The sequence below is a fragment of the Microtus ochrogaster genome, chromosome 7 (assembly GCF_000317375.1).
Source record: "Microtus ochrogaster isolate Prairie Vole_2 chromosome 7, MicOch1.0, whole genome shotgun sequence".
Lineage (NCBI taxonomy): Eukaryota > Metazoa > Chordata > Mammalia > Rodentia > Cricetidae > Microtus > Microtus ochrogaster.
The window spans coordinates 84,679,786-84,700,962 of NC_022014.1; the positions used below are offsets into that span (position 1 = coordinate 84,679,786).

Here is a 21,177-nt window from a genome sequence, read left to right on the forward strand (position 1 = left end):
GGACGGCTGTGTGGAGTGTGGAGAGAAGAGAGACTGTGTGTAGCTTCTTTTCTCATGATTCTCTAGATTTGTTTTAGACTTTGTCCCTGGAGCTCCTTCTGGAGGTCACGAGGTGGCGTGCTGGAGATACCATGAACTTATTACCAGTATGTACTGGCTTCTGAGGACAGCTAAGGCCTTTTTGGCAGGTTTAGGAAGGGTTAGATTCCATCATTTCCCAGCTTTTGCAGAGTTCTAAGCACTGTTTTTGCCCATCCCTCTTAGGGTGTTTCTGCACATTCCCTCCGGTCACCTAGAACTTTTTATGCAGGTGCACCTCTCCTGACCCTCCCGGAACTTCTTCTACACTCTCTTGCCTCCAGTCTCTCGGACATTCTTAGCCCATTCTCTTTGAGTTCTCCAGGGTTCTGGTGTGTAAAGCTTCTCCAGACTGTGTTCCTTCCTCCTGGCTTACAGTCTTGTCTAATGTTGGAGCCTAGTTCATTTAACCTTCTCATAGGGCCTGTTTTTCTTTTTTTTTTAATAAATGGCAGATACAAAAGTATATCCTGTTTCCATGTCTGTGTTCTGGAGACAGAAAGGGTATTACTGCTCTTGAATTCTCAGCCCACATTGCATGCTGATGGAGGGGTCAAGATGTTGGGTCTGTACAGAGGCCTGGGTCTCCCAGTGTCTTCCTCTAACCCACATACGGCATCCCAACCTTTTGTGCTTTTTCTGTCTGGATCCCTAGGTGTGGGAGCTTAGGCTCGGATTTGGGATAATAGCATGCCCTTAGCACTTGGCCAAAGTCAGGCTGGATTTTCTCAGACACGGGTATGTAGTGGTGATAGCAGCATCTCAGGCCTGCCTGCCTGACTTGTAGTTTAGAAATGAAATTAGTTTACTGTATTTGAGTCATTATTGCATTATACTGTGTTAGGTTCACTCTGATGGTAATCCTCATAAAAGCACAAGGAAGCATCTCTCTCCGTTTGAAATCCCGAGGAACATAAAGATTTGGAAATGGAAGCAGGTGTGGTGGCATACTCTTATAATCCCAGCACTTGCGAGGTAGAGGTAGGAGGGTCAAGAATTCAAGGCCAACTTCAGCTATATAGCGAGTTTGAGGCCAGAGTGGGTCCATGAGACCCTGTCTAAACAAATAAAAACCCAAGTTTTGCAATGATGGCATGGCCGCTGAGCAGCACCTGCTAAGACACCTGGCACATTAGGAAATGGTAATTGTGGGTGAGTCATTGGTGGTGGTGGTGGTGAGTAGGAGGACAGCTGTGTCTGACAGCTCACGAAGGCCCATGCTGTGTCCATCTTGTAGACATCACTCTTTTCGTCTCCTCGTAGTTCATGTGCAAAGCAGCTGGTGTACAGTTTAGTGGTGACTTTCCTATACATTTCTTTGCTGTCGAATGAATTCAGCCAGAATAGGTAAAATCCTGTCATTTGTTTTGCTTTCTTTGTGATGTGCATTTTCATGTTTATGTTGGCAACAAAATACAGAAACTTCAGAGCGGCCCTGACCAGTCTGAGACAGTCACTCACGTTGTAGTTACGACGGGCCACACCCTGAAGAGACCTTTTGAGTACCCAGACACATTGATTTTAAATATAAAATGTCGCTTGTGAGACCCTATTTCATTTGGGTGCAAAATTGGGTTCTCGTATGCCCAGCTACTTGGAAGGCTGAGGCAGAAGGATTGCTTGAGCCTACAAGTTCACCATTAGTCTGGGAACATAGCCAGACTTGATACCTCCGTGCCTTTGAAAAGGTCTTAAATGCTCTTTCTTTTCTTTGTTTTGAGATGGGATCTCGTGTGTCTCAGCAGTCTAGCCTTGAACTTGTGTAGTTGAGATGGCCTTACACTTCTGACCTTCCTGCCTCCACTTCCCAGGTACTGGGATTAGAGCATATGACACGGTGCCCATCTCATTTAATCTCCTTTTAAATCTTGAATGTGATCACTGAGGTAACAGTGGGTGCCATGTAAAGGCGTCCTCCTGTTCCTTTTCTACTGATGTCCTCTAAATTGGGTGGAATCTCTGTTGACCCTCTGCTGTCTGATTAGAGTGGGCTGAGGTCAGAGCGTTGTGGCCATGGTGGCAGGACGTCATGTAGGGCAGATGGCCTGGTTTGACGCTGAAGATGGTGGAATGTCTCTGGATTGGTCTTGAGCTGACCCAAGTCCTTTCATTATCATTGGGTGATGTGAAGGGTAGTGTTGATGTGGCGGTTGTCTTCGTATTAGGTTTGATGCCTTATTTGTTTAACCAAGAAGTCATGGTTTTAATAAGGCTCATGGGCCCAGAATATGGATTAACTTGTGTTTCTTGCAAAAGTGTGGGCTTTCAATATGGAGCTGACTGTTGAACTGTGGTCTTAGTTTTCAGGAGACCGATAAGGCATGGCATGGTGGATGTCTGGCATTGGCGGAACTGGGGAGACGAGGCCTGTTGCTGCCATCGAGACTCTCAGAAGGTAAGTAACTGAAGTGCATGGATCTGCATCCTTAGGGCTGCTGAATCTTGGTGGGGTTCCTCAGTGCGGCTGTCCGTGGACACCAGTGCTTCTGGAGAGGGCATGCATGGTATATGTGTGGTATATGCATGTTCCTCAGGCTTCTTTCTCACGCCAGCCTTTATAATTTACTAATTACCTCGTTAGCCTGTTGTAGCTTCATGCTGCATATGCTCTGTTGTGCCGGATCTAGAGGGTCATGGACCCTGGTCCTATTTGGTTTTCTTGTCTCTAGAACTGCTTTTCTCTCTCGGGGAAACTGTCACCCATTGAGAGCACCTGAAGACGTAGCTCTTGGTGCCCCCGCAGTGTATTGTGTGACCTGCAGTGACAGTGTCCTGATCGATGACACAGCTTGTGGCAGCAGTGGAACTGACCTCAGGACGGGGCACAGTGCCGTGCCAAGGCTGTTTGTTGGGTCCTGGTGAGGTGGAGTCAGAATAAGGCCATGCACCACTGTCTGGAAGTAGCTTGTGAGTTGAAGAGAAAGGAGTACAAAGGATGGAGACGGTCCTTTCTGAAAGTGTGCCCCAGAGATTGTGAGGGTGTGGCTTTCGTGTAGAGCAGTGGTTCTCAACCTTCTTAAAATGCTGTAGCCCTTTATACAATCATTTATTCATCATGGCTTGGTTGTTCATCCCTGATGGCCAAGGAAGAAGTCTGAACTGGCTCCAAGGTATTGCTAGATGGTGACTGTTTGCGTAGCTAGGATTGCCTCTTTGCCAGGAGTTGTGGTGTGGCAGAGTCACACCGTTCTGTCAGAAAGGACCGACACAGACTTGGGAAGGTAGGGGGCAGTTTCCTTAGCCCATGTGGAGATCAGCAGGTCTGTGCAGCTGGATCATTGTGGAAACCTATTGCGTGAAGTCCTACAGCTTGCTGTGCCGTGGAACCTGAACAGTGCTGTTTCTCTTCGGGTTTCTTCAGTGGGGCCAGCTTGTATGTGCTGTGTCATATTTCAGCACGTCAGACTGCATTGATTCCACCACCTGGAGTAAGGGTAACAGTATTACTGGTGTCACAGTGTCAAGCTGTTATTTACAACATGATGTGGAATAAATTAGCCCATTATCTCTCTGTGGGGAGCTGTCCTCCTGCCCTGCAGTACCTCCATGTGAACTGAACCTCCCTGAAGCTTCTTCTTGTGCCAGGGGCACCCCGTACTGGTCTCCTGATGGGGGAAGTGTCATGTCAGATAGGGGAACAGGGGCTCTGGAACCTGTGTGAAGATGGTTACCCTAACATGGAACGTCTGAAGGATTTTTTTTTTTTTTTGAATTTTCGAGACAGGGTTTCTCCGTAGTGAAGGATGTTTTTTATGTTCTTGTTTTAGATCTCACACCATTCCTCTGAGAGTGGTCCTGTTTGTTTAAAGTCACGGCTGAATACTTGCTTCTCATAGCCATTGTATAGTATGTAGCCTTCTGAGCTGACAGAAGCAAAAGCAGCACAGTCCCAACATTTGGAAATTAGAGGCAAGAGGATCAGGGATTCATGTCCTTGGTACAGTGAGTTTGAGGTTAGCTGGGCTAATATGAGAACCCCTGTCTCTTAGGAAAGAAAAAGGATAAACATGGTCTGGAAAGACAAGGTGTCCATGAACACTCTGGTAAACAAAACTTCTGTTTTTGTCTCAGAAGACATGGGAAGCTTTCTGGGTACATGCTGAAGTCAGGGAGGAAGTGACTTTGGGGAGGTCAGATTGATTTTACCACAGCCTCAGAGAGCAGACCTGGGCAAAGTCTCAGGAAGGAGCAGCTTGGTGGTCTCTTTAAAAAGTTCTGCCAAGTTACCTTCATGCACACATACGTGAGCACTTACACACATGTATTCCCTCACACTTGAGCCCAAGTTTGTTTGTTTGATCTTTGCTGTGGTGGATAAGGACTGCTTAGCCTTTATTCCTGGTGGCCCAGATGCTTGGTTGGTCCTGGTTTTGATCCTCTTGGTTTTGGGGGGAGTCACTCCTTGAACCATGGGGCATCATCATTAGCCTGACTAGCCTTGTTTACGGTTTTGGCTGGATTTTCTCTGTGGCTGTATTTGATTAGTGTTAGTTTTCTAATAGAGTGTATACCCGTGTTCCTAATTTTGTGGTTGATTCACGCCCACCCCCAGTTTTAGGTTTTGAAATTAAAAATCCTTATCTCTTTGGTTACTTGGTTAAAACCTTCTGTTTCTTTGCTGTTTTTATTCAGTGGAGAATTTTGTGCCTATAAGTCATGTGTTCTGAGTTTCTTGGGTGTGCCCTACCTTTCATCCAAACTTCAGTGTGTTCAGCCTTGACTTCCTTAGATAGTTCACTGCCTCTTTCTCCCTTTTCACCCTGGGACTTGAATTTTGGAAATGTAAAGTTGTACTCTGCTTTATCCCTCATGTCTCTTAGGTTTTTGTTCTTTTTCCTTTATTATTATTATTATTATTCCTCATACTGGGTGATTTCAGTTTCTTTATGTTCACTGATTCTGCCTTTTATCTGTCGCAGATCTGACTGTAAGCCCCATGTTAGTTTCTGTTCTCATCACTGGGACCAGATTCTACCTGACGAAAGTGGTTAAAAGAAGGAAGGGTTTATTTTGGCTCATGCATTTTGAGAGTCCAGTCCATCTTGACTGGGAAGGCATGCCGGCAGGAGTGTGAGGCCGCTGGTTACGTTGCATTCTCAGTCTGGGAGCAGAGAGAGATGAAAGATGCTTAGCTCACTTTTTCCCTCTTATGTAGTCTGGGACCCCTGCTCATGGAATGGTGTGTCCCACACTTAAAATAGGTTCCTATCTTAGTTAACTCAATCCAGAAACTCCCTCATGACACACCCAGAGTCTTGTCTTCTAAATAATTATAGATCCTGTCAAGTTGGCAATCAGTATCAATCATCACATCCCTCTAGAGAACCTTCATTTCAATTGTTGACTTTTCAATTTCAGAACCTCTGTCAAGTTGCTATAATTTGTCTCTTTGTTGGCATTTTGAGCTGATTCAGATATGGTCTGTGGTTCCCTTTGAGCATTTTAAAGTCTGTGTTTGGTAAACTCAATGCCTGGGCTGCTTTCCTGTTCCCTTTGTCTGCCTTGCAATTTTTTGTTTTTGTTGAAAATATTTTGAATATTCTAATAGGCACCTGCACTTAAAAAGCCTCCTCCCCACAGACACTTGCTCTCCGGACGCATTGAGGCCTGTGGTGTCCACTGACCCAGTGACTGTCTTGTGTTTGTTTACTGTGGTTTGTTCCGTGTCTCATCATTAGGTGAGGTGTGAGGGGATCTGTGGTGCTGAAATAGTAGTTTCCTTCCGTAAGCCTCCCTCTGGTCGTCATAAGTGCTTGATTAGTATCCAGAGCTCTGCAAAAGTTGATCCTAACACTTCAGCACGTTGTAACGCAATCTCACTGGGGGCCTCCACTTGCTTAGAGCAGAGGAAAACAAGGAAATTCAGGGTCTGGTGGTCTGCAGTCCCCAACAGCATATGACTCCTGTTCTGCTGTGTTGCATGACATCATCCAAAAAGGAACATTTGGGTAGTGTTGTGGCATCTGTCTGGATCTTCTTAAGTAGCAAATGCCATATAGGATTAAATATATAAGAGTTTGTTAGGGAAATGCTTGTGTGTGAGAGAGACAAGAGGGAGGAGTTAGGCAGGAAGACTGGACATCTTCATTGGCCCTGATAATACATATGTAAGATGCCTGGTATTGTAGGTCCCAGGCAAACAGGTCCCTGGTCAGGGACAGGTTGACCAGGTCCCAGAGTTGCACTGTTATTTAGTTTTTAGTGTTTATGCCATTTTGAGCTGCCAGACACCCAAGTTTGTAAGAAAGTGACTATAATGTGGCATCTATGACTTTGCTGCTGGACAGATTGTCCTCCCGTGCTTTCTTTTTGTATCTGTTTTTTCCTGCCCTGTCGAAGGTGTTGTGGGAAGAGGACAAATCACAGTGGACCGTTGTCAGGATTGTTGAGAAAGGGTTTTGTTTTTTGTTTTAAAATATAAATTGAGATACAGTTTACTCATTTAAAATGTAATTAAATTGATTTTGATGTATTTCATTTCTTTTAGACATATAGTTAAAAATATATAAAACAAAAATTATTGTAGCCATTTCCCAGCATTCTGCTCAGTGACATTAGTTATGTTCTTGCTGTTGGGCAACTATTTCATACGTCTGGTCCCACAACATCTGTTATTCTGAGTAGATATCCTGCCTCCCATCCCACATAACTCCAGTCGACCTCCTATTCCTATGGTTTTGCCCATTCTTGGGTCTTCATGGAAGTACGAAGTGTGTAGAATATTTTGCATTTGTGGCTGGACCATCTCATAGAGTATAATGATCCCAAGATGGGGTGGAGGTCCTTCTGTCTGTGCATTGCTTTTATTGGTTAATTAATAAAGAAACTGGCTTGACCTATAGCAAGGTAGAGCTAGGCGGGGGTGGGGTGGGGGTGGGAGGAACGGGGGCGCACAACTAAACTGATTGCTGGGAGAAGGAAGGCAGAGTCAGGGAGAAGCCATGCAGCCCCTGTTGGAGACAGACGCCAGATGGAACTTTACCTGGTAAACCACAACCACGTGGCAATTCACAGATCAATGGAAATGGGTTAAATTAAGATATGAGTTAGCCAGAAATACGCTTAAATACGCTTAGTCTTAAGCCAATCATTTGTGAGTGTAGAGAGGTACTAATCTGGAAACAAGATCCTAGTATTTTATTATATGACTGCAGGGGTTCTTTTTGTTTTATAGGCAGATGGAATATCTACTCTAGTTGCCATGGGTATACTGTTGAAGGTGACCTTTGGAGAAACTGTCCCTGGAGGGTGGTGTTTCTCCATGGTGGGTCTCTCAGCTGAGGCAGTGGTACCTGTGCAGACCCAACTTTCCAAAGGCTTAGTACCTCCTGTTTGGTAGAGTGATTTCTCACGCTTCACCCAGGCATGGGAGGCAGCTGGCCAGGTTCTTCTTGTTTGCCGTTTAAGGTGGTATAGACAGTGGGTGAGCTATCTATGGTACTACCTCAGAGTTCTGGGCCTGAATGGAGGGCTGAGTTCTTACGTGGGTTAATTCTAGGCTTTGGACCATGAGCACGGAGCAGACAGTGCTTGGTGGGTCATTCCTCTTTCCCGCAGGCCTTTACTTGATGGGGAGCAGGAGGGATCATATTTTTGTTCTTTAACAAACAAACAAACAAACAAACAAACAAACAAACAAACAAACAGAGCCAGGCTGGAAAATATAAGATTGTATTTGTTGGTTTTATATCCTAAGAGAGCACATTTGGGTTAGTGGTGTGTGGTGGTTTGATGGACCCAAAGGCCTCGTCTAGCTCCTTGGAAGGGAAGGGCTCCTCCGGCCTCACCAGGTGATAGCAGAAAGCTTTCCTGCTTCCATGAGTGGGAAACCTGTTGTACCTTTAGAGATGGCTTGCAGCACTGGCCTCCTGTATCTCATAACGGTTGTGAAAAACTGCATCCCGCTTATGCTGGTATTTGAAATTTTTTTAAAGATTTATTTTTTTATGTACATTGGCATTTTACATGCATGAGTGTCTGTGTGAGGGTGCTGGATCCACTGGAACTGGAGCTACAGGCAGCTGTGAGCTGCCCTGTGGGTGCTGGGAACTGAGCCCAGGTCTTAACCACTGCGCCATCATTCCAGCCCCGGTATTTGAAATCTTATATGACATTAACCAGTTGCAAAGTGTTTCTCTATGCCTAACATCATCATACCTAACAGGTAGGGCACTGGCCAGCTTTCACCGGGCATCCTCTATGGGGACTGGCTAGGAGCTGGGAATTGATGCCAGAGGAAAAGGATTTTTCAACAAGAAACCATGAATTCTGCTCAGTGCCCATAGCTTGGTTCTTGCATGCAGGATAAAAGACCATCTCCGTCTAGACTAGAAGAGCTTTTGGGGACCGAGAAAGGTGGAACCCTTCCCATGTAGCGCTTGGGGCCAGGGCTCCTGAGACTTACCTTTTTCGCACTCTGAGACTCAGGACTCCTAGATGGTCCTTGAAAAGCCACAGGGGTGAAGATTTGTCCATGCCTGGATTCTAGTGATTGATTCACCGACCCCAGAAGTACTTTCTTAGTTTTATTGTTGCCTCAGCTGTCAACTCTTTCTTGCTGAATGCTATAGCGGAACTCTAAAGAATACCACAGACCTGATGTTGGTCTTTGCTCTATGTTTCCTCAAAGTTCACACAAGAGTTTATTGGAAAATTAACATGTACATCATTTTAGGGAGTTGAACGCGAGTGAGAAAGTTTGCTGTGACATCACAAACAAGAATAAATTGATCCTACCTTAACCAGAAATGCGTTTCCCTGATGGAAATAAATTACTTGTAAAATCAACCTCTGGACGCTTGTGGTCAGTTCAGTAAGTAACCACAACACTTTTTACAGGTAACACCCGATGCTCAAGCTGAAGCTCTTTCTGGCATCAAAACATATAACTATATTCAACAGGAAAACAGTAAAAGTTACTAGTCCTGACAAACAGTACATATAAAACATCGTTCCTCACACTGCTCCCCTGACTCAAACTGCCGAGCTGGATTTTAGTTCTGTATAGTTCCTTGATGTCTCAAACAGGAAAGCCCAGTTTAATTTGTCTTGGAGAGCATAAGCCACTCAGATGGTTTTTTTTGTTTTTTAACCAGAAGTAGAAACACCTTTTAATATTTATTCTTAATGCTTACAAAAACCTGAACAAGATTACAGCCATTTGTCTTTTTTTTTTTTGAGAAGAAAAGAGAAACTGTTTATAAAAACTGACTGATAAAAAGTGAAGGTAAACTGGGGGTACACTGGGTGTCCCAGCACTTGGGCTGATGCCAGCTTGAACAACATGACAAGACTGTACCTCCTCCAAAAAGCAAAAAAGCAAAGATGCTGCTTAGAACATGTGTGATAGGCATCTTGTTGGCCACAGCACCGAGCACATGAGGCCTCAGGACACCCGGGTTCTCTTGCGTAGCGTGAGCACTCTCGGTATGGTGTCGTTCAGCCTTGGCTTTTTAGTTCCTTGCTGGGATTTTCCTGCATCCCTTTGACTTGTCCTCTTTTGTCCTTTGGGTCTGAGGTCACACTGAGCCCCCTGGTTCTCCGTAGAACCGAGAGTGGGCCCATCTTGACCGGTGGATTCCTGGGCTGTGCCTTCCTCATCGCCCACTCGGACTTTCCCCGGGCTGTAGGCCGCCAGCTGACAGAGAGCGACAGCCGCGGTTTGCTTTTGCTCATCGCTGCTGTCTACCGTGTGCACATCTGGGGCCGTCCTGCCGTGGGCCTTGTCTTCCTGTGTCTCCACGGGGCTTGTCCTATCTTCGGAACCTTTGGTCTCAGTCTTTAGAGCAGCAGCAGGTTCAGCACCTTGCGGTGGGCTGGGGAACACAGGCCTAGGAGCCCAGGCATTACAGGGATCCTTTACAGAGAGATTGAGTGGCAGGTCCTGCAGCCCCGAGAAGCCCAGGGCGTCTGCCTGAGCATTGTCTACGTACATGGGTCCATAAGTGGCTGCAGGGTTGGTCTCCAACTTCTTTGAGAGGTTGAGGGGGCTTATCCTGGAGTGGTCCTCTGGGCTGGAAGGTGGGGCCTCTGTGATGAGAGAGGTACTGGTCCCTGTCTGGGCTAGAGAGTCACTGTTCATGACCTGAAGGCTAGAAGAAATCAAGAGAAATTTTAGGAAGATCATCATGTAAAGCATTTTTTTTTTTTTAATTTGGTTTTTCGAGATAGGGTTTCTCTATGGTTTTGGAGCCTGTCCTGGAACTAGCTCATGTAGACCAAGCTGGTCTCGAACTCACAGAGATCCGCCTGCCTCTGCCTCCCGAGTGCTGGGATTAAAGGGTGCCACCGCCCGGCTTGTAAAGCATTTTAATCAAGTGTGAACTTGGTGTCAAACAAAACTACATTGAAGCTTTTATTTATTTATTTATTTATTTGGTTTTTCGAGACAGGGTTTCTCTGCGGCTTTGGAGCCTGTCCTGGAACTAGCTCTGTAGACCAGGCTGGTCTCGAACTCACAGAGATCCGCCTGCCTCTGCCTCCCAAGTGCTGGGATTAAAGGCGTGCTCCACCACCGCCCGGCTTACATTGAAGCTTTTGAGAAAGAAATTTTCTTACCTTTTTGGAGACTCTGTTCTGCTTGCGGGAGGTTGAGACTGAGGACTTTCTGATCCCCTCTGAACAGGTTTGAAGGCAGTGGGGCTCTGTTCAGGCTGCTGGAGTCTCTCCGGGGTTCCCGAGGAGGCCGCTTTGTTTGAGAGATCACACAGGCCTTCGAATGTTTGGCTTGTTTGGGTGAAATTGGTGGGGCTTGGCCTCCCTGGGGAGCCCGTGGCAGCGCTCCCCGCTCGGGGACTCATTTTGGCCTCTTCTGCATCCCTTTGCCCATCTTTAGAAGGATCTTTTGCCTCAGGGAGAGGGCTTTCCTTCTCAAACTCTGTGTGTTTTTTGTGGGAGTTTGAAAGATTTAACTCGGAGGGACTTGAGGCTGGATAAGCCAGGGCTGCTTCTTCAAGCAGTCGAGAGCTCTGATCTCGCGTGATGCCAGGGACAGGTGGGAGCCGGAGACCGTAGGGGGGGAATGCTGACTCTGGTCTATAAAATCCATAAGGAATTGGCAGATTTGAGTGGTATTGCTGGAAAAATCTGTAGTGGTCGTATGTCGACGGAGTTGTGTTCAGATGCTTGGGGATCGGTCCAGGATGAGACAGGAAGTGTCTTTGGTCTTGGGACCCATAGACAGACAGCAGAGTGGCCTCACACTCAGGCGTGTTCCCAGTCAGGAGGTAGGGGGAGTAGATGGCAGCCAGCCCATGCTCCGTATAGAAGGGGTGGGGGTACTCGGGGATTGCAGGGTGCATATAGGGGGAGATAGCACCAAACCCCTTTGTAGATGGGATTTTATGTGGAAAGTCAGGTGGCAGGAATGGGGAGCCAGCTTTCCAGGGGTAACCAGGAGTATGGAATGCAGACTTGGCATGGAAAGAGGTGGCTTTGGTGGTGGAGTTGGTTAATGCCAGCATTTCAGGAGCCTCTGTGTCTTCCGGCCCCCTGAGTCTGTGCTCCCCGACTGGAACAAATGCTGAAGGCCTGACCCCACTGTCTAGCTGGGTGCTGAGGATGGCTTCTGGTGTCACTTCTTTCTGTAGGATTGGTTTCTGGGGACCCTTGTGGGTCCCTCGGGCCTGCATCTCTAGGTTCTCTTTGGCATCTTCCTTTGTAGAGCCCTGTTGAGACTTTGGATCGAAGCTGGAGAGTCCATTTGGGAGAGACTTGGAAGCGGCTGGCTTTGAGGTGGGCTCTGGCTGGTGGGTCTGCTTAGGGTCCAGCGAACTAGATTTGGGACACTTGGGGATGCGATCTTGCTCTGACACCAACGTGATAGAGTTTTTGCAGAGACCGTACTTCATGTGGTTGAAGAGATGTGACTTCTCGTTGCACGTGAAAGGGCACTGGAAGCATTTGTACTTGAAGGGCTTTCCCGGGGGCCGAGGAATATAGTGTGGTTTCTTTGGTTTCCGTTCCTTTAGGAGACTCATTGTCCTCTGTATCTGGACTCTGGTCTGTTCAGTCTGTGGTCACTGCCGATGACTCTTGGACCAGGATGCGATGGTCTTGAAGGAGGTAGTACCGGTCTGTGTTCTTGCTCTGAGCACTTTATCTGCGGTCAGCCCCAAGTGCCGGGGGTCTAACAAGGGAAATTCCTTCCATCAGGCACCTAGAACTGTGAAGGCAGCAGAGACTGGTGTCAGGCGCAGTTAGCGGGTCATTGTCGGTACTGCCACACTATAGACAGACAAGGAGCCTAGAGCTTTCGGAGAGTGGGTGACACCCGGGTCCCTATCCACCTGCTCTGCATTTTCTCAAGCCTGACCTGCAAGAGCTGTCTGGGGACCAAGGGAGCAGCATGCTTAAGGCGATTCTTTGAGTTTTGGGGGCCTTTATTCTGCAATCTGGACTTTTCCTTGGTCAGTTTCTATGGGGTTTCTGATAGGATTCTGTACCAGAGTCTCTTTTCCAAGTGCTGTGTGAGAGCAAGCATCTAGGGAATAAACTGCTATGGTGTTGTTCAGTGCTACAAGGCAGCTTGGCCCTGCTTAGCTGTGTTACTGCTGTGCTTTGTATTATTATTAGTGAATATTTAAAAATGAAGAGTACTTAAGAACATAGGACTTCGCCCTGCTGCTTCTAAAATCACAGATGAAAAGCCCACTTTATCGGCAGGTAGTACTTGCTGATTACATAGCTTCATACTTGCTGGGTGATTGCTGTAGCACTGAGCTACATCCTCAGCCCTAGTAAGCAGTAGCATTTATGTTGACTCAAAAAATGCGAACGCTTTATTTCAGTAAACTCGGTTTGCAGTGCCGCTAACATGATTCGCAAGTCCCCGTGACTCTATGCCCTGGCACTCATCAGCATTTGGGAGTAAACTCATAGATTTGCCCTCCTTTCCTTGGATATGCCATCTCAAGAGACCGGGGCAGTGGTGTTCAGGCAGAGAGGGAGGAAACTATTTTGCCTCAGGTATATCCAGCTCCTAACCCAAAGCTAAGCACGTAGCGAAACTGCCTGCCTGGACATCTGGGCGACTCTAGATGGAGCTTGGGCATGAGATGAAGAATTCAGATCAGGTACCTTGATCTGTGTAGAATATGTGAAAAGGGAAAGATCTGCTAAGTATTTTAAACACTTAAAAGTAACACTCAGTGGAAATTATTTAAGAAAAGTGTTCTCAGCTTTAAAACTAAGTTTGTGAGAAAAGTGCAAAGCTATGCCCTCTAGACCTAGCCAGACACTTGTCTGCCAGCCAGACCCTTAGAAACAGAAGCAGCCACTAAAGTCTTACTCTCTCGTCTGCCTCCCCTGTCCTCAGTGTCCGTGTGTATGGTGGGCAGTGGGGTGGAGTGGCCAGCCACAAGAGCAAGTTCCTTATTTCTACTTGTATACTTTATATTCTGAGGATGTATCTGGTTTTATTTATTTTTTTCTTCTAATTTATTTGTCTCTCTATGTAAATATATACTCCATGTATAATATATAAAAATAAATTACACATACATATATATCAAACACAAAGAACTATGCCCAGCATTGTGGTGCACACCCGCAATTCCATGTAGGAGACGCTAAGGCATAGGGTCTCAGGTTTAAGACCTGCCTGTGCTGCTTAGCAATTTTTTTCCCCCTCAAAACAGCAGGAGCAAGCCCACAAAGAGCTAAAGTGCCCTTCACCAGCTACCCTAGTACCGTAGTTTAGGGCTGTTGTGTTAAGTGGTTGTTCTGGAGAATGGTGGCTCATCTGATACTGAAAGCAATCCACTGTGAGCGTCTGTGTATCCGGAGAGTGAAGCACAGATTTTAGATAAGAACATCAGGTGCCCATGGCTGGAAGGAAGCTAGGATCCTAGTCTTCTTTTGGGCATGGGGGAGACTAAGACGGCCAAAAGGGGTGCTGCCTGGACCAGAAGCTATGAGGCACACTGTCAGAGCTGAGCATGTTAACAGGAAAAGCCCTGCGACTTTCTCTTTTTCTCTCTTATTAAAAGGAAAATGGAAAGAAATTCTCTGTGGGCCCCGCGTGAACCTGGAGTACATTTTCCCTGCCTCCGTCAGGGAACCTGAGAAGCCTTGTCTGACTAGCTGATGAGGGCATCTCGATAAGTCAGTGAGGCCTGTGCTGGCATGTTCATTACACTCTTGATTCTGAAGGCGTGAGAACCTCTGCAAGACAGGTTCCCATGGCTGTATAGGATATGTCATGGCACAGATCTGAGAGAGATGATTTCATCACTGACTGGGAGCATCATGATCAAAATGATGACAGTTGCAAACATTTATCGAGGGTGAGCTTCTTCCCAGTTGCTGAGTATGGACACGGGTACTGCACTGTGTGTTCTGGACAAGCTAGAAAGTCCCTTCCAGACATAAGGAAGTAATGATGGGCCTTCAGAAGCAACCTTAGGGAATGTCACTGAAGTAAGCACACCACTGTGGCTAAATAAACACACTGTCATTGTAAGGTTTTCCTATGTCTCTCAGGAGGCAAGTGTTTTACAAAGCGCCATATGTTGTCCTAAAGAGTAACTTAGGAAATAATTGTTATATATGTATAAAGTTACATATGTAATATATTAAATTATTAAAGTATAATATAAAGTAAAATGCTATCTGAAGTTTTGGTTTGAGCCTTTTCCTATGTCTCTCAGGAGGCAAGTGTTTTACAAAGCGCCATATGTTGTCCTAAAGAGTAACTTAGGAAATAATTGTTATATATGTATAAAGTTACATATATAATATATTAAATTATTAAAGTATAATATAAAGTAAAATGCTATCTGAAGTTTTGGTTTGAGCCTTTTGCCTTTTTATTTTTTAGCCTGTGAATCCTCAGGCTGGGTGGGATAAGCCCCAGCGGCTCTTGGGTGAGACGATTTACTGAGGTTTATTAAAACTGGAAGGGAATGAGTATGAAGACGGAGTCTCAGCTGTACTAGTTTCAGTAACTGTGGATAAACTGACCCCTCGGGATTTCACAATTGCTAATTAAGGCAGAAGCTCGCTGCTTGGAGGCAGGTGTAAGGCGGGTGTAACTCATCTATAAAACTCCTGTGTTAGAGAAGTAAGTGGGATAAAATTGATGCTTTTGTAAGCTTTCGGATGATGATGTCAGCCTGTGAGTTCTCTGTCCTACCCAAATGAGGTTTATGAGTATAAAGAAACTAACCCACAGCCATGACTGCAGCCAGGCACATATGTCTGTGGGCATGGAGGCTTATTCGAACTCCTGTTTGGTCAGTTTATACCTGCCGGACTTTGTACTGTCTGGCAGCTTCTAGTGTTAAATATTCCCCAAAGTGCACATTGTTGCCAAAACAGTAAAGCCTAGGCCTTTGACTGTTTACAGTAAGTTTGGATTTGTATTCAGGGGGAAAGCTCTTCCTAAAGGCAATAAGAAGGGTATGTGGCTGTCTCTTTTTTGGGGCGTGCCTGTTACTACTTTGGGAATGCAGCTCTGGAAGGCTCTATGTGGAGCTGTGACTGTCTGAGAACTGTAGTGTTAGCATGTTAGGTGCCGGCACAGCCCCAGAGGAGTTTTACCTGGCACCCTACCCTCCTCCCCTTCACTTCCTATACGATGGTCGGGGGTTCTGAGGGTGTGTTCCCACAGACATCCAGCCTGGGTCAAGGGCTGTTGGTAGAGAGTTCCTAGGTATCCTCTGTCTTCTTGGGGGAGCCCTTTTCTCAAGCATGCCTCCCCAGACCACCTTGGCTTGAGACTTCCTTCTCTGAATCCTCTTGGGATGCAGTAGAGACTATACAACACAACACTAACCCTAAAATCGTGGACAGTGTCCAGCTTGAGACCCGTAAGCCCTGTCCTAATTTTCTGCCGACATAAATCAGCCGTGTTTGTTGAGACTCGACCAGCTCTTATATTCAACTGCTTGACTTGGCCTTGGAAAGGACCCTGGGCTGAGAACACCTTCCTTCTGCCCACAGTGTGCCATCCGGGATACCTGCCCACACAGCGAGCACTGGGTGGTTTCGGTTGGCCACAGAGTTCTGTTTGTCTTTAAAGCACTCTAGCAGGTCCCTAAGTGTGTGGACCTGAAACATAGCTGCCAGCGTCAAGGCAGCAGTGAGTGGCTTGCAGGTTTTAAAAGTTTGTAAGGGGCTTGCACTTAGAAAACCGACGAGAGGAAGAGTAATTTAAAGGAACCCCGGTAGGACACAATAGAGGTAATTACAGCTTTGCTCTATAGGACAGCGATTGACAGGCTGGGCAGCTATGTTTGTCCTGTGACTTGACCTGCAAAGCAAGGCCGTGCTGTAATAGTCCTCCTGGTGGTGTCCAGCTGTCTGGCACAGAGCCCCGCAGGTGGAACGTCGTGAAGGGCATGCTATAATTACAGCACTGTGATGTGGCGTTATTGCACCACTCAAGGGCACGCCACTGTCGTCTACCCACTGGGGTGTCGCAAGAACAAGATCTGTGAGTTTTACTTCAGTTGAGTTTTTGCTGTGACTGGCCGCCACTCCCTCCCAAACTTTCTGTTCTTTAAGATGAAGGTGAACTTAGGACGGCCATATCCTTAGAGGAAAGCAGTTTTCTAGACTATGTGTGGAAGAAAAGATCCAGAAAACAGATGGGTTCGGTTGTGTTGGCACACGGTACACACACAGCTCTCAGGCCAGCACTGCACCAGTGGTCACCTTGCCTCTTGTTTCCTTAACACACATTCTGAAATACCAGAGAGCCTTTTCTAGTGCTCAGAAAGCACTGGGATGACAAATGTAGGTGGCTCTGCCTAAACGAAATGTGATTTGGTTGGAATTGGCCGATTATTTGATCAGTAATTATTTTCATACAGATTTATGGGAACTTTCTTATAGGAAAAATACCCTCCCGCCCCGTATGTGTAACCTTAGCAACCAAACAAAAGCTTAAACTTTGTTGGCTTCTTGGTTTTGAAAGGTTTTGTCGAAGCAGCACTTATTTTAAACTTGAAGTCTTAAGTATTAAACTAGAAGTGAAACCCAGCAGTTGTACAGTTATTTTTCTATATGATATACGATTTTTGCCTCTTTTATGTTGAAATTTATTGTAGTTTCTTTGAAAAGTAGGAAACAGTTAAGTGCTAGTATAAATACATGTTTTGGTTTATTTTTAAAATAAATTTTATAGCAGAAAGGAGGGCTTGATTTTTAAATAAGCTTGCTCGTATTTTTGGAATAAAGTATCAGCCCCATTAGTTTTGTTATTATGGTCTGCATCTCCAAGATGCACCTGCCAGGTTCTGAGTAATCCCTAAGGAACAGAGCAGGAAAGAACAGACAACAGCAATCATTCTACCTAGACAGACACCTCAAGACACATTGTAGAGTAGTTTTGAAAGAAAACTTGAAGAAATTGTAAGCACTTACCGGAGGTGGGCAGTGCTGGGATGCGGAGCCCTTCTGTGCAAGGTGCTGAGGACTGAGGAGCAGGATCTGTTCTCACGCTGGCTCGCTGGCTCGGTGAAACTGGAGCCGGCTGTTCCAGTGGGAGGGATTTAAGTGTAGGAGTTGAGCCCTCAGGGCGTAGAGATGCACCTGATATTCCTCCGCCTGCAGCTACAGTTCATGTGTTTGCACCCACTGAGCCTCACCAAGCAGGGACCCAGAGAGTCCTGTGCCACTCCAGGTGCCCCGTAGGACTCTAGGTTCACTGTGGGGGGTCCTGTCAGGGCTGCCCAGTCGCAGAGAAGTCAGGGTTCTAGGATGCAGAACACGGTGCTGATGTTCTTGTCTTCTGAGCATTTGATGTACGTTAAAGATTCAGTGTAGGACTTCCCTTCAGTACTCCAGCATATGCACAGAGCTGCAAAGAGACGCACATTCATCCTGAAATACACATCGCTGAATACAGCGCCAGTAGTGTTTCTGCTGTGAGGGCCAGAGAAGCCTCTGACCACCCTTGTGACTTTTCACCCTTCTCCCCGAGGATTTCTGCCGTGGTCACCCCGAGACCCAGGGTGGCAGAGAGGATGGTAACCTTGCTGCCTTGTCACGGGAACCTGCCGGAACATGCCCCAGGCCGGCACTGGTGGTGGAGCTGACATGTGCTGCCTGTCGTTCGGGCGGCAGCAGCGAACACGCTCACACCCCCCTTCAAGCAGTAAATCAGTTGCTTGATTTTGGAGCCATTCTATTCCCCCACTCCGTTTACTTACTTGCTTTGAGGCTTGTGTGGGCCACAGTGAAGGCTAGAATGTGATGGCAGTTTGGGGCCAGGGAAAGGACAGTCTGGTGGTTGTCAGGCTCTTGGTCATACCTGAAGGTGCTGGCATGGGCCAGAGCACCAGAGCACAAAGGACAGGCTCCCTAGGCTGGAGTACTGGTTCTCTGCCCCCACCTGCTTAAGACTTAAGATTTTACTGACTCACCTTTATGCTTAATTCTTTGTGTGTGTGTTTGTGTTTTGTTGTTGTTTTCAGATTTATTTTATGCATATGAGTGTTTTGTCTTCATGTATATATGTGTACCATATGCTTGCACGGTAACCACAGAGACCAAAAGAGGATATTAGAGCCCTCAGAACTGGAGCTATAGACAATTGCCATCTAAGTGCCAGGAATCGAACCCAGGTCCTCTGGAGGGACAGCCAGTGCTCCTAATCGCTGAGCCACCTTTCCAGCCCCCTGTGTTTAATTCTTTAAAGCTTTCTTCAGTTACTTTTGTCTCGTTTATATGAGGAGTCAGAAACATGTACAGTCTTAGTCTAAGAGCAGCAGATCCCCAGGATCCCTCACACCTCTCGCTGGATAGCAGACGACCTTATCTCTGGGTTAAGACTTTCACCAGATTGTTATACCCTTGGTCTTCGTCAGTACAGGGCTCCTGGGGCAGTGATTCTGCTCTTGGGTGTTTGCTGAGGTCCCCAGTATGGTGACGTCCCCAGCTGCTCTGCCTCTTTAACGAACCCTATGGAAGATGATGGCATTTGGATGTCTCAGGACAAAGGCCAGGCTGAGAATTGTCCTAGTGCCACTTCTGATGCACTTTATGGAGCAGCTGGGCTCAAGGGAAGGTCGGTAGGACATTGCTGGGTGTTTTACCCCTGTCCCTTCACTCTCACCTGGTATTTGAATTTACCCCTTGATTCTAATTTGTCGTCCCGATTTCAGATGTGTTTTTAGTTGACTCCCTCAGTGCCTCTGTGCCACCTTCCACATCCTCCTGGGGGCTCCACCTCCTTCCTGTGTGGGTTGTGCCACCATCTCAGTTAGGTCAGTCCTGTCTCTGCTGCTGCGCAGCTCCTGCTTCCCTGCCCTCTTTTCTCTAACTACCCCTGTGTCTTGTTTTCTGCATTTCGTAGTCAGTGTGGACAGTGCTACACTCAACCCCTAAACACTTGAGCAGACGTACTGATTGAACACCGTTTTACAGTGCTTCCTTCAGGGGAGAGTCCTCACGTACCAAGTGTGGCAGTTTGGGTAAGGACTGTTTTGAGGCCCAGCCTTGTCGCCATTTTCCTACACGGTGGCTTGGCTGCTGTGGATTGATGGCATCCAGATGTTCTGGATTTTGATTAAGGGCAATCTCTGACTTTATGGGAGCATATGTAGTTGCGTCCTCTTTTTTTAAAATTGTTTTTTATTGAACTATACATTTTTCTCCACTTCCGCTCCCTTCCTTCCCTCTCCACTCCTCCCCTCTCCTGTGACCCCATGCTCCCACTCACATCTTGTCTTTTTCACCCTCCTATGTAGACCCGTGTATGTCTCTCTTAGGATCTTCTTTGTTGTCTAGTTTCTCTTGGGTTGTGGCCTATAGGCTGGTTTTTCTTTGCTTTTTGTCTAAAAGTCACTTATGAGTGAATATATATTATATTTGTCTTTTTGGGTCTGGGTTACCTCACTCAATATGGTTTATTTTATAGATCCATCCATTTGCCTGTAAATTTCAAGATGTCATCTTTTTTTTTTTTACCGCTGTGTAGTACTCCATTGTATAAATGTACCACATTTCTTTATTCATTCTTTGGTTGAGGGGCATCTAGATTGTTTCCAGGTTCTTGCTATTACAAATCATGCCACTATTTTGATTAAGGGTAATCTGGCCTTATGAGACCATATGTAGCCACCTCTTCTTTGTCCTTATATTCTGAGTTCTGACATGAAGCATCTTCCACAGTCGGTGTCTGTGCTTTCTGAGAGTTGTGAGTGACTTGGCCTTGATACCTTGTTTTAACTTCTCTGAATATTTTTGTGATAATCTCTGAGAGGATGGGAGGGCTCCAGGACTTTATGCAGGGATTCATCTTCGTCTCCTGTTTGAAAGAAATCCCAGAGTTGTTGGTGGCCCCGACCTTGGGCCATTTATGGACTGTAATGTGTAGGGCGTGGCTGGGCTTCCTCTTTGGTCCCTCACCAAATGTGCTTGTAGCCTCCTAATGCGCCTTCCTGTTGCTGTGTTCCCTATCCTCTTTTACCTCATAGCTTACGCCTTAGAACGTGAAGGAGGGTCTGGAGAGATACTTAGCAGTGAAAAGCACTGGTTGCTCTGTCGGTGGCTCTAGCTTCTGTTCCCAGCACCTACACAGCGGCTCAGCCATCTATAGCTACAGTTCAGGGTATCTGATGCCCTCTCCTGGCCTCTGAGGGCACCAGACATACATGTGGTGCATAGTCATACATGCAGGCAGAACACTTATAAAAACACATAAAAAGAAGGAGGTCTTTTCTGTTGTCTTTAGTGGGGTTCAGTTTTGTCCCAGTCTTTTCCACGACCTAGATGTCTTAATGAAGTTTCTGAGCAGTAAGTAAGACCATAGGGGAGAGAGCTGGGAGTGGCAGTTGGTGTTACTCGGCATCTTCCATGTGGGTCCTTGGGCCGCATGGCACTTGCGTCATTCCTTGTAGTCACAGGATCTGCCGCACACCTGCTTTACGAGAGTTAAATGAGCACAGAGGGGTTAAGTAACTTGACCCAGGAACCTAGTCCGGTAGGTGACAATTTCATCATGTGGATGGGAGGTAAGCCGGGGTACAGAGTGGGTGTCTGAGGCAGCCGCCACCTCTGGACAGCAGCATCCCCGCCGAATGCGGACGGGTGCTGCCGGGTCAGCTTCACCAAAGCTTATTTTCCCTGGTCCCTGCTGGAACCATCCGAGGG

At 46.6% G+C, this 21,177-nt stretch overlaps 2 protein-coding genes across 2 annotated transcripts in view; one reads left to right on the forward strand and one right to left on the reverse strand.

Annotated features, from left to right (window-relative positions):
* Tbcd (tubulin folding cofactor D) overlaps positions 1-21,177 on the forward strand; it is a 104,213-nt gene that overhangs the window by 2,232 nt on the left and 80,804 nt on the right. Inside the window, exon 3 of the mRNA XM_005350959.2 lies at positions 2,379-2,473. Within this exon, the coding sequence (XP_005351016.1) occupies positions 2,379-2,473 (95 nt within the window). The remainder of the gene's footprint in view (positions 1-2,378; positions 2,474-21,177) is intronic.
* On the reverse strand, positions 9,464-12,118 carry Znf750 (zinc finger protein 750). Its single transcript, XM_026780352.1, has 2 exons — positions 10,636-12,118; positions 9,464-10,169 (listed from the first exon to the last, which is right to left on the reverse strand). The coding sequence occupies exons 1-2, from the start codon at positions 12,054-12,056 to the stop codon at positions 9,464-9,466; spliced, it is 2,127 nt and encodes a 708-aa protein (XP_026636153.1). The 5' UTR covers positions 12,057-12,118.

What these genes read in the sequence shown, in the direction of transcription:
- Znf750 (XM_026780352.1), bottom strand. Translation starts at nt 12,056, where the DNA reads ATGAGTCTCCTAAAGGAACGGAAACCAAAGAAACCACACTATATTCCT. An exon ending in AGAACAGAGTCTCCAAAAAG is followed by an intron (nt 10,170 to 10,635) that starts GTAAGAAAATTT and finishes GATTTCTTCTAG; the next exon opens with CCTTCAGGTCATGAACAGTG.